Source organism: Fusarium phalaenopsidis (genome assembly GCF_050370095.1).
Source record: "Fusarium phalaenopsidis strain FUZ10S chromosome Unknown contig_32302, whole genome shotgun sequence".
NCBI lineage: Eukaryota > Fungi > Ascomycota > Sordariomycetes > Hypocreales > Nectriaceae > Fusarium > Fusarium phalaenopsidis.
In genome coordinates this window covers 2,913,324-2,928,955 of record NW_028145405.1, presented here as the reverse complement: position 1 = coordinate 2,928,955, position 15,632 = coordinate 2,913,324, and the positions used below count along the sequence as shown (strand labels likewise).

The window sequence follows — 15,632 nt, the reverse complement described above, 5'->3', positions numbered from 1 at the left end:
CATGCATTGCATCCATGGGTGTTGTTGCTAGATAGCGTAAGCCTGGTCTGGGCAAGCAAGTCGACCCTTGACTCTTCTTTTCTTCATGTTCCTCTTCCTCGTTTTCAAGCCTCGGCTCAAGCACAGATGAATGAGGAACAATAAAAATAAGCAGCATAATTCTCAAAAACATTCGTTATCATCGTAAAGAAAAACAAAACAAAAAAAGACACGCAAGATGCAAGACGCAAGCACGTACATGTCAGGGTGCCTGGCATCGTGTGGGGCTTCAAAACCTGGGTCCTCAGCCGATGCCCCGTTCTCCATATGAGGCAATTCCATCAAAACTTCTCACATGCCAGGGCAGTTTTTTCTTGAGCATGTCCGTGTCCCGGTGTTTTTTTGTCCATCAATCTCCTCAATCTGGAATGGCTTCTGTTCATTCTGCAATAATCCTCATGGCTGTTGGATAAAAAGGATGTCGTTCTTTCTCCAGATTATACCACCCCCCAAGGAGCAACAGGAGCACACCACTCAACGGCCGTGGCGCAACACCATCTCACAATTAGATTCACATGATGTCGCTGACACGCGCCTCATCGTTCTTCGCAACCACCTCCGGGGTCTTTCCTGGCTCAATAGCCTCGTGTAATATTTCTCACGTCACTCACTCCAACATGGAGATGCAGTGGCCAGTGTACGAGCCACCCATATACATACAGTACGGTACACAAGTTACGTAGCCTGCATTGGATCGTCACTCCTTCGGCGTTCAGTCCAGTGCCAAGCCCCACTGTCCGCCGTTCCCGGAGGGCCGTCCGCCGCCCAGACGGTTTCAGATCTTCCGACCCGTCCAAGCCGGTTCACCGAACTGAAAGTCCGGCTGCTTAAGCCTATGCCACCATCACCCGTCCGTGAAGCCATGGTCCGGCGGGATCCCCCGTTGCTCCAAGCTCCGGCCTCTACTTTAGAGCCCCAGTCTCGAATGATACGTTGAAAGGTTTTTTTTCCTCCTCTGCTTCCTTGTAAAGCCATCATGGTCCATCCGGCGGAGCTCGCTTTCTTCGACGGCATTCCCGCCCCATCAATTTCCACTTTGACAACAACTCATGCCGGCACTCGCAGCTGGCCCCAACGTCAAATGTCGCGACTCTTATTCGCGGGTCTAGACACCTTGACTGCCATCTCATCAGTCTTGGCTGGAATGGAACCTTCCAAGCGCCCATTGCCCGCCGGGCCCCGTTGTAACACGGCTCTCTCTGTCGCCCGTTCACGATGGAGACAAGCGAGCGCCATCAGCGCCTATTGAGCATTTTGTAAGAGAAACTCAACTCGGCCTTCAGACATGCCCTGCAGCACGTACCCCCGGCAGCCGATCGAATGATAAGCGAAGACGCCTCCCTCCTAGAGGTGCCGTAGCGTCGATGCCGGCTCTCCTTCTGCGCCCGGCTTCTCTCTACCAGGCTCTGGGCCTCTCTCCTGTCAGATGTGCGTGCCCAGGTGCATATGCTTCCCTTCGGGCCTCCGAGACCATCGACGACGTCCCATCGGCTGCGACGGTTGCAATTGGACCTGGGCCCTGCTGCGGCTTGGTATCCGCATCGTGATGGGGGTCTGCCCCACGGGACTGCCCAGCGCGGCAAGGGTGTGATGCAGCAGGCAAAACGAAGGGACCTGGCAGTGTAGAATGAGCTTTTGCGAGGTTGTTGCGTTGCAAACCAACCCCGGCTGCGACGTAGTAGAGATACAAAGTTACACTCATGACTTTGTCTCTGCAGTCGGCATAAGATTGGAGTGCATATGGTGAGTGATCATCATCAAGCATATCCACAATGTCATTGACACACACATCTGTGGGTAAACCTCGTGTGAGACATCCGGGCCGTTCATATTCGGCATATGATATCTCGCATCAAGGTAGGTAGGCTGGTGAGCAAGTGTTTAATACATTCGATTATAAACAATACAGTCATCACTCTCCTCAACTGGGCTCCCTGTTGAGGCTCCAACACTAGACTAAACACGAAGGCTTTTAGTAACTAATGAATTAATTGAATTCCTGCAAAGTCACGAAATACATGCAATGGCTATGCAACTAGAGAGCGAATATTGAACACACCAACTCGGTTCCCTGCGCAGCCATTTGACACGCTCGATGTATGGTTCGCCTGCACCTGAGCACATGCATGAGGGTCCGTTAATACGTAGCCACAATCCACTTGACTCTGTCTGAGATCATTTTTCACTTGCTTTGAGATTTCAATGATATGACAACAAGAAACGGAAGGTGTCAGTAAGAATCTGATTAGGATGACCCAATTGGGGGTCAACAGCCAAGTGTTTTGTGACATGTCCATATTCTTCAACTCCTTCATCCTTGGGAACCCCACGGATTGCCAACAATAAAGGTCACAATCATTATCTTGAATGGATGGGTATTTCAGATTACTATTCATACTACCAAACTCGGCCGTGTTGCCAACAGGCCTAGAGAAGTTCCCTCACTGATGCTATCGTCACACACGACACAATGCCCTTTTGAGAATAAGTATGACATTCAGGGACAATCAGGGACACCAACACATGGGAGAGACGGGATGTCGCTTAAATCATATATTAATATAAAGAGAAAAGACAATCTTTGGTCTGTTCCGGTATCGCTTTGTAAACCACGTCTTATAAACAATTGCAATGCCCAATTCCTTCACCCACAGTCTTAAACCTGAACCTGGGGGATGTTGTCCATGCTGGCGCCGTTCTCGAGCCATTCCTTCTTGATGAGCTGCTCCCGCGCAGCGAATAGGTGCTTGTACGCAGTCTTGACGGTGCCGTCGCTGACACCCGCCTGCTTGGCGATGGGGAGAGACGGGCGTGGCTCTCCGACGAGATGGCATGCCATGTAGATGCATGCCGCGGCGACTGACAGGGGTGATCGGCCTGCGAGTGCCGAGATCTCATTGGCCTGCTCAGCCAGATCCCGAGAAATCTTGGAGATCTTCTGCTGGTACTTGAATCCAAGCTGAGACACGTAGCGGCCACAGAGATCCTCGGCGCCCACGGATGTGTTCTCGTAGTTTGTGACGGTGTTGAGGCCTGTCGCCTCGCCGTCCTGTCCCTGCAGCTTCTGCAGGAAGGACTGCAGCTGCTTGAACACACGTCCGACTTCCTTCTTGCTCACGCTGGTCAGGTTGAAGATTTCGCGGAAAGTTCGAGGCACGTTGTTCTGCCGGCAGGCGATGAAGATGCATCCGGCGATGACGGCCTCCTGGGGCTTGCCCTTGAGGAACTTGTGCTTGTCGACGAGCTTGAAGATGTGCTTGGCGGCGTTGGAGACGTTCTGGCCCATGTTGATAGCTTCGCACAGTGAAACGATCTCTTTGTACGCCTGCATGAGGCCCTTCTGAGCCTTGTCCTGGTTGGTGTTGTTCTGTGTGCGGGACAGAGCCTTGTGGGCCTTGGACTCGGAGAAGGCCACAGTGGTCGCGAGCTGCTGGCCTTCAACGAACTCGTCCTGCGGTCCACCGACACGGCTAGGGTCGTCGCCGCCCTGGTCGTCGTTGGCAAAGGTACGCCATTCTGAGCGCGTGTCGATGATCCGGGTTCCGACTACGACGCCGCAGCTCTCGCACACCACGTCACCACTGGAGAACTCCTCGATCAGGTTTGGCGGGATCTCTCTGCAGTCGGGGCAGCACAGGATATTGTTCAGATCTTCTTGGAAGGCCTCCTCTTTCGTATCGCCGCTACCAGGCGGTACCATGTTGGAGAAGTGTCGCTCCGCCGCTTGAGACTCGTGTATTGTGCTTTAGGGTCTGCGGAGCGCTGAAGTGCGGAGGTTCAGAGGTTCCAGAGGTTGTTGTTGAGGTTATGATGAATGGCTGCCTCAAAGAGGTGAGAGGAGGCCAAATGAACCTCCAAACTGATGACTAAGCCGCAAGAAAGCCTGAGCAGGCGCAGTGATTCACTGCGGGCGGTGCTAGGCAGCCTCACGTGCCTCACAGGTTGGCGGTTACTCCGAACCAGTGAGATGAGTTGAAAGTGATTGAAAAGCAGGACACCGTTATTAAGGCGTTTCAATGGCCTGATAATAATGAGGCAGAATCCCCGAGACGCTTCCAAACTACCTGAGCATATGCATTGAAAATTGGCTTTTGTTGTCTTGGTGTCTTGCACCCCACTTGTTAAGCTCCCGCTGTCAGGGCAGTGTGGTTAGATAAGCTAGCGAAGAGTACCTGGTTTTTTAGCCTTATAGGGCAAAAATTCCTCTTCTTCAGGTACTCCATGCTAACACCGACAACTTTCCCTTTCCATGGGATTCTCCAGCCTCATTCAACGAAAATGGCAAATTCATTGAAACGACAACACCACAATAACAAACACAGTGCAGAGTATCACGTCTTTGAAATTTAGTAAAAGATTAACATCTCGTTACTAATCTCGCTGAACCTTGACCCCTTCACCGATTTTGATACTGATTGTTGTCTCTCTGGTGGCTTAATATTGTTGTCCGAGGTCGGCCAATCATCCAGGGCATATGAACCACTCCGCAAACAGGTACGTACCCTCAAACAAAGACTGAGTCAATAGCATCTCGAAAGGTAGTCAGAGGTTTTAACAAAGAAAGTGTAGGATTGCAACTTCTATATAGTTTCCCTGTGGTTCGCCCCATCTCCCAGCTCACCATCTAGCACCTTCGCTCTACTTCCAGCGGCTTCTCCTTCTCATCGTTGCTCAGAAAACATGGCATCTCAAGCACAAGAGGCCCTCCCGCCCGTCAACATCAAGCCGCTTCTGACCAAGCTCTGGCCTACCGACACCAATGTCAGTCCGCAGGAGATTGCCGAGGCCATCTCGCACTTCTTCACCAACCAGGTGACAGAGGCGCAGACGGCCTCGCTCCTCATGGCCCTGCACTTCACAAGGCTAGACTTCAGGGCTGATGTCCTGGCCGAGTGTGCCCGGGTCATGCGCCAAGCGGCTGCCCCTATCCCCGTCGAGCAACTCCTAGAAGTCATTGAGCGAAGGGGGAGAAAGGAAGGCAACTACAGAGGTGGTCTGGTGAGGTTTGCATGCACCGCTCCCATTCTCTAATATTGACCTGTTAACAGTGTGACATTGTTGGGACTGGTGGTGACGGTCATAACACGTTCAACATCAGCACCACGTCTTCCATCATTGCCTCGGCACTTCTCATGGTGTCCAAGCATGGAAACAAAGCCAGCACCTCCAAGTCTGGCAGCGCCGACCTGGTCAACTGCATGCAGCCCAAGCCTCCCATCATCAGCGCCGTCCGACCGGACACACTGGTCAAGGCGTACTCGGCCACCAACTACACCTTCCTGTTCGCCCCAGTGTTCCACACGGGCATGCGTTACGTCGCTCCCGTCCGCAAGCAGCTCCCTTGGAGGACTGTCTTCAACAACCTTGGGCCCCTGGCCAACCCCGTCGAGGATGTCCTCGAGGCCCGCGTCATCGGCGTCGGTCGAAGAGACCTTGGCCCGGCCTTTGCGGAGGCATTGTGCATGGCCGGCTTCAAAAAGGCACTGATCATCTGCGGCGAGGAGGAGCTCGACGAGGTCAGTTGCGCCGGCAACACTCTTTGCTGGATGGTCAAGGAGACGAGCGAGGGCAAGCTCGAGGTTGAGCACTTCAAGGTGCATCCCAGTGACTTTGGCCTGAGCACCCACTCCTTGGACACAGTGTCGGGTGGAAAGGAGCCCGAAGAGAATGCAGAGATCCTCTCCAAGATCCTGCACGACGAGCTGCCGGATGACGCTCCACTCCTCGAGTTCATCCTGATCAACACTGCAGCCCTGCTGGTCACATCTGGTATCTGCGAGGCCGACACCAGCGACATGGGGCCTGGCGATGACGGCCAGGTCATCAAGGAGCGAGGTCCCGGAGGGCAGCGCTGGAAGGAGGGTGTCAGAAGAGCTCGCTGGGCTCTCAAGAGCGGCGAGGCCTGGAAGCAGTGGGAGAAGTTTGTCGAGGTCACGAACGAGATTGGCGCCTAAAAGGGGGAACAACGACACATTTGGATAAGGAGGTCAACGGTTGAAAGTTTTCATTATGCCGGTAAAACTAAAAGAGGCTTGAATCTACATTATGCCTCTGACATGATTCTGAAGACGTCCGTCAATCTCGAAGTCGTCTCTGTGTAGGCGCGTAGCCATGTGGTATATCCAACTCCTTGCGCAATCCAAATGACACGGGGTCGTAATCTGTAGTCCGTTCCTTCTGTCTCGTATAATCATGGGTTTGTTTGTATGGGTATTAAAATGCTCTTCCGATCCCCGGTGACGCTGGGCTTTCAGGTGTAATCGATAATGTCGGTGATTGGGGGTTTGCTGGGCTTGAAGGGGAAGGGTAGGGTTGAGGTCGCTTCGACGAGGAGCCGGCGCGGGCTCGTGAGCGATCAACTCCGGGATGGATACGCATCAGCTTCGACCTGTTGCGCTGGATATCGGCCTCGTAGGCTTTCCAGTCGCTCTTGAGGCCCGGGTTGCGCTCCTCCTCTTCGGTATCTCCGTCGTCGAACTCCACCCTGTCGGTGGCGCGTGACGAGGCGCGGCTCTGTAATGACTTGCGAATCATGATCTGGCGTTGGTGATCCTCCTCCTCGACCTTTTCGAGGTCCGACTTTGTGCGCTTCTTCTTTCCGATAAAGGTGAATGTCTTGGACTGGTCGTCCTGCCGGCTCTGTCGCGGCTTCACCCACGAGTAGATGTATGATAGAATAGCCATGGCGGCAATGATGACAAAACAAATGAAACGAGAGAGATACGAAAGAACGATGACATTTTACTAGAGAAGTCCTCCCTCCAGCAACAAGGGCAGACAACGCCCGTATTATGTATGTCTGCGACACTACAGAGGTGGGGGAATCCTGGGGAACGAGAACCATGATCCTGGGCAATGGGGAACCAACATGCAACGGCTACAAGCCGCGCAATGCCACGTAACTGGGTTATCAAAAGCACTATACCTTAATCTTCCGACCGTCCACGGAGAGGAGGAGACGGGATACGGGAGACGGACGGGAGGGTGGGCGCACGGCGGGCGGCTCATTTGTCAGTTTCTATAATTGGCTTCAGAGTCCAGCCAGGGCTTGAGTAGACGTACATGTGCCGTCCTAGGTCGGTGTGTAATGACGGATCGAGAACCCTATCGCCAACAAGAGTAAGGCCCAGGAAAACAAGGGATCCTCGCCTCACTGTCAATGCGAAAAAAGGGTTAGGCCGTGAAAGGAGCAGCTGAGGCTTTCGGTGTCTGGGGGGACAGCTGAGAATGGCGCTCGCTGGGAGTCCTCCGATACAGCCTCATGCGGGCTTGCAGTGTGATAGATCGCCAAGGGAGGCTGAGGCGCGGATTGGTCAAAGCCGGAAAGCAAGCACGAGCAGGGGGTGTTCGACGAAACGAAAAAGAGAAGCTTCACGATGGGCCATGCTCAATACGAGAAGCCGGTGGAGGCTATGTCAACGCCCGAGTCGTCCTACTTTAACTAATGACCCAGAGAAAATTGTTTCAGAACAGCATGTTCGGAACGGGGAGATGCTGCAATCGCATCCATGGCCATAAATGGATGCATGGCATGGCATGGAAATGGAATGGCTCTACTGTACACAGCCAACATTCTAGTAGGCCCCCGGCTGGCACGGTCCGCCTCGAGGACAGGGCATTGCTGTAAGCAAGGACTTACTCGACACAAGAGAGCAGAAAAGCCAACTCAACAGACGCTTTTTTCTTCTTTTTTAAGTCGGTGTGTCTCGGGCCGTTTGTAAATGTTTCATGCGAGGGATGTATATCGATCCTTTGCTATTGAATCCCGAATTGAACCCTGAATTTGGCTGCACGATGATGAATGTCTTGCTTGATTCCACCACAGAGAGGGGGGGCTGATGCCCATCGCAAGCAGCCTCAGCCGCTATGGATGAATGATCGACGACCCCCAGACTTTTTGCTCTGCTGCGCCCACAATGCAACGCAAGCCAGCGTGAATTCGAAGCACGCTCGCTTTAATCGGCACTTTTTTTCGCGGCGATATCCTCATCTTTCCCGTCGTGGCTCAATCAATGTTCAACTTGACCTTGTCCCATCATTGCGATGCGGCTGGCGATTGTTACACCGGCTCCGAAATGTTTACCTTTTCCTCAGCGACTCTTTCGGAGCCGATGACACTCGTCAACGGCAAGATTGACTCGGCACCGAAGACTTAACGCTTGATCGCCCGGCGCGGGTTAACACTATCGCATGCCGAGGAGCCCCGAATCTCCGCCGCTCATAACCGCCAAGATCGACTCGAGTTCCGGCTCCTGTTCCGGCTCCGGTGTAAACGTCTCGATCGCCTCAATCTCTCAAGGCTTAATTAACCTCAATTTCCCTCTGGCTCTTTCTTTGAGAACTTCTGTTTGCACTGCCTCTGAACCCCTTTAGCCTCGCGGAACATGAGCCTGTTCACTGCCGCCAGATCCCTGCGCTCCAAGCCTCTCAATGGCTTGCTGCGCGTCCGCCGGTACTCGAGCGCCGTGGGAACCGGTCTTCCGCTTGAGGGCATTCGCGTGCTGGACATGACAAGAGTGTTAGCCGGCGTGAGTTTTCTTATCTGCAATTTCCTGCCCCCAGCAAGCGCTGACCGTCATAGCCATACTGTACTCAGATTTTGGGTGACCTTGGGTGAGTCTGGGAGGATTGGATGTCATCAAGACCCTGGCCAGGCGTTAACTTGGCCAACCGTACAGCGCTGAGGTGATCAAAATCGAGCACCCTGTTCGAGGCGATGACACCAGGGCATGGGGGCCCCCATATGCCAAGTACAAGGAGGGTTCATCAGCCAAGGGACCTGGCGAGTCTGCTTATTTCCTCGGGGTATGTTGAGCCTCCCCAGGTGGTCAAGTTCAGACGCTCATCCTTCTTAAGGCGAACCGAAACAAAAAGTCTCTCGGCCTGTCTTTTCAGCACAAGGAGGGAGTCGAGGTCCTCCACAAGCTTGCAGCAAAATGCGATGTTCTGGTCGAGAACTACCTCCCAGGGACGCTGAAGAAGTACTCGATGGACTATGAGACTCTCCGCAAGATCAACCCATCATTGATCTATGCTTCCATCACCGGCTATGGTCAAACGGGTCCGTACGCCAACCGAGCCGGCTACGACGTAATGGTCGAGGCTGAGTTTGGTTTGATGCACATCACCGGCGAACGGGACGGTCCACCAGTCAAGGTTGGTGTTGCGGTGACTGACCTAACGACCGGTCTCTACACTAGCAACAGCATCATGGCTGCGCTCCTCGGACGGGCCAAGTCTGGCAAGGGCCAGCACATTGACGTTGCGTTGAGTGACTGCCAGACCGCGACTTTGGCCAACATCGCCAGCAGCTGTCTGATCAGCGGAAAGAAGGATTCCGGTCGTTGGGGCACGGCCCATCGTGAGTCTCGTCATGAGCTTGAAGCGCGAGTTGCTAACTGGAATAGCTTCGATTGTGCCATACAAGTCGTTTGAAACCAAAGACGGAGGAATCCTCTTTGGAGGAGGTAATGATCGGCTGTTTGGCGTCTTGTGTGACGGGCTCGGCCAATCCCACTGGAAGGACGACGCGCGTTACAAGACCAATGCCGATAGGGTCGCCAATCGCAAAGACCTCGAGGCCAAGATCGAGGCGCTTACCAAGCTAAAGACAACACAGGAGTGGCTCGAGATCTTTGAGGGCAAGGGCATGCCCTACGCCGCCATCAACGATGTGCAAGGGACGCTCAACCACGAGCACACAAAGGCACGCAACATGGTGGTCGAGATGGACCATCAAGAGTGTGGTCCCATCAAGATGGTCAACACGCCCATCAAGCTATCGGAAACCCCTCCCACGATTCGAAGTGTGCCACCAACTCTGGGCCAGCACACGGATGAAGTGCTCCAGGAGCATCTCGGCCTAAGTGAAGCCGATGTCATCTCATTGAGAGAAAAGGGCGTTGTCGGATAAAGCGTGCATAGAAAAAGAATAGAGTACCTATACGAATAAATTAAATAATACTCAAGGGCATATAAATCGCCCAAAGGAAGAACAATTGCGGTGTCTTCTCAGTCAAGGGAACTCACGTGACCCCACGTGTCTGAGGTTTATCGCGACATCTCAATCTGAGCTCACATGCCATCGACTTCAATTCCCCGTCAGAGCCAACTTTGGCGCAACAGGTTTTTCAAAAAATTCTTTTGGTCAATTCTCAATTGTTTCTGTTTGATTGTTCTCTTAGTCCTCATCTGGCTCCAACTTTCAGCGCCGACGCCTTCCTCAGCACGCCCGGCCATTGGCTCGCAAATAGGAGCTGGCAGGCCTCATCAATCGACGCGGTTCAACATCTCGACAAGATGGATGGGTTACAAGATCAAGTCATGGTGGGAGGTATCGAATCTGCCGATCATGGCATGCGCAACGGTGATACATCTGCAGCAGCCGGCGCCTCCTTGAGGCCGCCCTCACCAGATCAAGCCTCGTACACCCCCCAGTTCTCATCCAACGCCTCCATCATCATGGACCGCATAAAGAACAGTTGCCAAGAGAACACGCTCGAAAAATCAAGGATGGCAGTGGCTCAAGGTCTGGATGCAACTCTACCAGTGCCATCGGCATCGCCCCTCCTCCAGACTCTGCCCATGTCAGCGAATCCAACTTCAGCCGCGTGGAGCTCGTCCGACGCCGGGACCAAGAGAAAGAGAGAGTCATCGACGGAAAAGGTTGACTTTACGCAAAGCACGGTCGCCTTCCCGGTGGCAAAGGGGACAGATGCTCCCCAGCCAAGTCTTCAGTCTCGACCCACGGTGCAGCCGGCTCAGTGCTCGAAATGCGAGGGGTCTGCTCAGATGAGCCAGGGCCCTTTGGCTACGTGCGCGCACTGTCTCAGGTCCTGGCATCATCAGTGTCACTCTCCCACGATCACCAGTGAGGCCATGGCTGCCTCGATATTCGTCTGTGCTGCATGCGCTGCAGATCAAGAACAGGCGGTCAGGCTCAAGGGGAAGTCGAGCCAGCAGCGGCAGTATGAGGTCGAGAAGCTTCGTCAGAAGCGCCTGGCCGCGCTCCCAAGTGGCGTCGTTCCCGCAAAGCCTGGACTCGTCGGGTTCGGCGCAGGGCGCGCTCCGGACTCATCGGTAAGTCAAGCACTTGCAGCTGTTGCAGGGAGTATCAGCGCTAACACTGTAGCAAAGCGGACCGAGTACTTTGACCAGATGCGCAAGACTGATCTTTTGAACGTCCTCTCTCTATGTGACCAGCTCAAGCCCAACCTCCTTGTCGACATCCTTGTGTCTGTGTCGAAGAGACACTCTGATCTGCCCATGTTTGATTCACCAGACTGGGAGGCTCAGTTAGCGACCCCCTTTCGCGTTCACAAGTCATCAAAGCATGAAGAAAAACCACGGCACGGTCACGTTATTACAAGTAGCAAGGCAAGGTCAAAGCACAAGACCACCAAGAAGATACTAAAGCGCACTCGCGTTATTGAAGTCATCACGACAGCACCAGAGGACGATGAAGATATTCTACCGCCGACGTGGGCAAAGGCTGGTGAGGGATTGTACGCAAAGTTGGCCCCGGAGACGGAAGACAGGAGTCTCCTCATGGACGAGAATGATGAAGAGTCTTTTAGCCATTTCTCAGTGGACGGTTTTGGTAAACAGATCATGGAGCCTGTAGGGGCATGAGTCAAGTGTGTACGAGGTTTAATTGGAAGATTGTTGTGTATTAGTACATTGTTAACGTTACAGGCTGTCGATATCAAGGTCGATATCAATACCCAGGAGTTTTGGAATGGAACTGAGGAGTAGTTTTTACCAAGGCCGGTTCCTCCGAGATGTTATTTCCGAGTTTCACTTGACTCAAGTCACTGCAATCACTCATCGAAGCTCAAGATTCTCAAAACAACCCATGTTATATTGTTTACGTGCACTCATGTACAGTTATTAATGAAAAAGATTAAGGCAACCAGATCCAGAAGCCCAAATATTGTAAAGAATGATATCCTCCAAGTTAATAATGCCAATCATAGCTCATCCCATCTCCTTATATCCAATTTTAGTGAGTGTAAGTATGTTTCAAGTGCGAGCACTCGGCTTTTGACTCAAAAGACCGGGCGCTTAGCAGTTGCAGCTGAAGATGCCGAGGAGGCTGCGGAGGAGGCTGCCAACAATGCACAGCAGGCTGTTGACGGTGACGGTGAGGATGGCGCCGACCTTGTTGACGATGAGGATGACATCGTTGACGAGGCAGAAGCCGATGAGGCCGTTGATATAGCCACCGATGGTTCCCTTGACGTCGATGTAGTTCTTGCAGCCCTTGGTGCAGTAAGAGACACAGTCGTAGACCTTGCAGCCGCCGAGGCCGAGGGCGCAGGTGAGGCCGCTCAGGAGGTCGACAACAGCGTAGAGGAGGCCACCGACAACATCACCGGGGCGGACAGCGTAGCCGTACTTGTTGGTGTTGAAGAGGGCAACAGCATCAAGGACGTTCTCGAGGTAGAGACCAGCGAGACCACCGCAGACGTTCTTGAGGGCGAGGCTGATGCGAGCGTTGATGTCGATGAGCTTGCCGCCGAGGAGAGAGATCTCGGCGTCAATCTCGAGAGGGGCGAGGAAGACGACGTTGAGGAGGCTGGCCTGGCAGTAGGCGTGGTGGGCGTTGTACTTGACGATCTTGTAGGGAGAAGCGGCGCAGTAGGCGCCGAGCTTCACCTTGACATCGACAAAGGCCGAGGGCGAGGGCTTGGGCCAGCAGCCGGTGATGACCTTCCCGGTGCACTTGCGGGCCTTGCCGTCCCAGGCCTGGCCGGGGGGGCAAGAGCAGGCACGGGTCCAGGGGCAGTAGGACATGCCAGTAGGGCACTTGAAGTTGCCGCGGGCCTCGAGAGAAGAGTCATCACGGATGGTGAAGTCGCGGGCGGCGATGGAGGAGGTGGTATCGAGGAGGGCGTCAGGGGCCGGGATGGCGGCGACCATGGAGGCCATGGAGGCGAGGCCGAGAACGATCTTGGAGAAGAACATGGTGAAGAAGAGTAATTAAAGTGAAGGAAAGCGAGTGCTTGGTTGGATTTGGGTTGTTGTGAGAGAAGTGAAGGGAAGTGAAGAGCAGGAGATGAGATGCTGATGCTGATGAAGAAGAAGTGGTGATATGGGGGGGGAAGATGAAGCTCTATATATACTTGAAATCAACCATCATGAGAAGCCCAAAGTCTCTCTTGTCTCCTCTTCCCGAAGGGGGCTGGACCGACAACTCACACACTCTCTCTCACCGTAGTCCTCAACAAGTCTGCTTGAGTGCCAATCTCCCGTGATCCGCAGGAGGTTCGAGTCCGTGGTTTGTCTTTGACATCCCCACACCCCAATATCCATGTAAGTCGAGCCAAAAGGTTTCAATGCATTGTTTTGTTTCCCCCACAAGAGAGAGTCTACACTACATGAACAAGATTACCCGCGGTAACCCACATCCTTGGTCTCTTTTTGCTCTGTGCTTTTTTTCAAGGTCCGGCTAAGGAAGTGAGACAGGAGCGTCACCTCCCTTTGACCTAACGTTGGACTCTGTAAACTCTGTGATATCATTTTTTGGGTTTATTGGTTACTACTGTCTCTGCCAATGTTTCGGCTCACCTGTTACACTTACAGAGTCTCTCAGAGCTGAAAGAAACAAAGAATTCTGGCGTAGCAGCTCAGAAGTGTCCTACCGAGCACAAGAAGCAGCCCTACTGCAACTGAAGAAGGGGGGGGGATCGTTGACGGGGGGGCCCATCTCGGTCAGGCAAGAGGATGTCCGCAAAGGTGTTGGCAACTATCCGAAGAGGGGGGTAATCCATATGCAACAAGGACCAGGATTTTCAGTTGTTCGATTCTTTGACGATCACTCTCTCGAGAAGTAAGAGGGCGTGTGTGTTGTAAGCTGGGCCAAGAGGTAGACTTTGGCTCGACACCCTGCCCGGCAGTTGCTGCAAGTCTAGCTCTGGACAAGGGTAGCTTACTGTATTTTCTCGTTTTGTTTGCTCTGAGGAAACAAAAAAAAGTTAGAGAGTGTCAACCGGTTCGTTCGGATTTCGGCGTCGCGGGCGGCGGGCGGTGGATAACAAAGGACCTCGGGCCGCAGCGGGACCCCTACAACCCCAGTCTCTCTCTCTCTCTCTCTCTCTCTCTCACACTCGAAGCGTGGTCCCTGAAAGCTTTGTTTTACCTTTCAGCCTGGTCCAATCTTAACGCATCCGAGTTTCGTTTCAGGAACAGTCGACGCGAGTTCCGTTTCCCGAAGGATTCGGGTTCTGGACCGTGTCATGGCCCATTTCGGGAGCGACCCCAAGGTGATCCCATGCTCCCATGCTCCCATGCTCCCATGCTCCCATGCTCCCATGCACAGCAACACCCTGACTTGTACATGTCTTCTGAAGGATTGCAGTGCAGCGAGTCTATTTCCAGCAAAAAATGATACTCTGCAATAAACAAGGAGTCAAAGGCTCTTGACTTCGGCAGATCAACAGACAAACTGCCCTGCCAAGCTGCGAGGCTACCAGACAGAACAAAAGCAGTCGATAGACCAACAAGCCACGAGTTGGACTCATCAAGTTTGTGTCTCTCTCGTTCCTTGCCTTGCCCTTGTCTCAGTGGCAGCACCTTTGGTCGCCTCAAACATTAAACGTGGGGAAGAAAGGACAGCCCAGTTCAGCAGCCAATTGAACAAGTACCGAAGCCCAGTCTATGACGAAATTGGTCAAAGGACGGTTCAATTGCCATCGGTTTCCCTCTCCTGAGATGCCGTACCGTAAACTAGAGGACGCAAATGGACGGGCTGCACCAGTTCAAGGGGGTGTGTGAATATTAGCCAAGGCCCGTTTGATGGAGTCTTCCCGCTCACACCTCTTTGATCAATGACTTACTTGCATGTCCCAGCCGTCTTAGCTCCGTGGCAATTGACAGCTCGTAAAACGGGCGACCCGTCACTTCGGCCCAATGGGCTTTTGACTGTGTGTGCTAGGGTAGGTAGACAAGAGACACTTCCGTATAGCTCTCGAGGTCATCGGAAGTCGCGCCTGCTGAGCTGGTGGAAGTCGTCTAGGCGTGCAAATCTTTGCCCTCTTGAGTGAGGCTATTCGCCATCTAGTCGACATTAGTTGTTTGCCCAGCTAGCCATGTCTCTCCACGACTCATAGAATCTAGCAGATGCAGCCTCTGATTTGTCCCCAACATTCTCACGATAGCGCTGCCTCTCTTTTCGCTCTGCGGGATCGAGAAGGTCACCGGGTGGCCTTGGCTGGGCTGAAGCTGGGGCCGCCTCCCGTCGCCTCAGGTACAGCGAGCGGAGCCGGCGCGCAACAGGTGGAGCATCACGGACGCTTTCCAACAGCCTCAAAGGGTTCAGGTTCGACCTTAACCTCTTTTTTTGTGGCCACGGGATGGAGAATCTCCGATGTACGCCAAGGAAAAGGTCCCCCGGTCTCAGGGCGCATTTTTCATGCTGTCCTACATTTAGTAGCTGATTATCTTGGAGGGCGCTCGATCTCTACGGCGGCCATAGTGGTGGCTGCCGGTCTAACGTCTAGCATGAAAACTACGGTAGGTTGACGTTGGTGGCAGCGGTGACGCTTTGGCATTTCAAGTCCCAAGTCTCTCCCTGGTGTTGAATCTATTGTTTC

At 53.4% G+C, this 15,632-nt stretch overlaps 6 protein-coding genes across 6 annotated transcripts; 3 read left to right on the top strand and 3 right to left on the bottom strand.

Moving 5' to 3' along the window:
• Positions 1–2,695: 2,695 nt before the first annotated feature.
• Positions 2,696–3,739, bottom strand: LRP88_08275 (transcription factor SUA7; the record flags this gene model as incomplete). Its single annotated transcript, XM_083244783.1, has 1 exon — positions 2,696–3,739. One exon carries the CDS (start codon positions 3,737–3,739, stop codon positions 2,696–2,698), a length of 1,044 nt encoding a protein of 347 aa, XP_083099277.1.
• A 980-nt stretch (positions 3,740–4,719) lies between these two features.
• LRP88_08274 (anthranilate phosphoribosyltransferase) lies at positions 4,720–5,993 on the top strand (the record flags this gene model as incomplete). The annotated part of the gene is made up of 2 exons (XM_083244782.1): positions 4,720–5,037; positions 5,088–5,993. The coding sequence occupies 2 exons, from the start codon at positions 4,720–4,722 to the stop codon at positions 5,991–5,993; spliced, it is 1,224 nt and encodes a 407-aa protein (XP_083099276.1).
• A 259-nt stretch (positions 5,994–6,252) lies between these two features.
• LRP88_08273 (uncharacterized protein) lies at positions 6,253–6,723 on the bottom strand (the record flags this gene model as incomplete). Its single annotated transcript, XM_083244781.1, has 1 exon — positions 6,253–6,723. The coding sequence occupies one exon, from the start codon at positions 6,721–6,723 to the stop codon at positions 6,253–6,255; it is 471 nt and encodes a 156-aa protein (XP_083099275.1).
• A 1,700-nt stretch (positions 6,724–8,423) lies between these two features.
• On the top strand, positions 8,424–9,952 carry LRP88_08272 (CoA-transferase family III domain-containing protein; the record flags this gene model as incomplete). Its single annotated transcript, XM_083244780.1, has 5 exons — positions 8,424–8,567; positions 8,621–8,652; positions 8,718–8,844; positions 8,896–9,379; positions 9,447–9,952. 5 exons carry the CDS (start codon positions 8,424–8,426, stop codon positions 9,950–9,952), a joined length of 1,293 nt encoding a protein of 430 aa, XP_083099274.1.
• A 386-nt stretch (positions 9,953–10,338) lies between these two features.
• LRP88_08271 (uncharacterized protein) lies at positions 10,339–11,793 on the top strand (the record flags this gene model as incomplete). The annotated part of the gene is made up of 3 exons (XM_083244779.1): positions 10,339–11,118; positions 11,176–11,625; positions 11,734–11,793. 3 exons carry the CDS (start codon positions 10,339–10,341, stop codon positions 11,791–11,793), a joined length of 1,290 nt encoding a protein of 429 aa, XP_083099273.1.
• Positions 11,794–12,102: 309 nt separating this feature from the next.
• On the bottom strand, positions 12,103–13,005 carry LRP88_08270 (uncharacterized protein; the record flags this gene model as incomplete). Its single annotated transcript, XM_083244778.1, has 1 exon — positions 12,103–13,005. The coding sequence occupies one exon, from the start codon at positions 13,003–13,005 to the stop codon at positions 12,103–12,105; it is 903 nt and encodes a 300-aa protein (XP_083099272.1).
• Between the last annotated feature and the right edge of the window lie 2,627 nt (positions 13,006–15,632).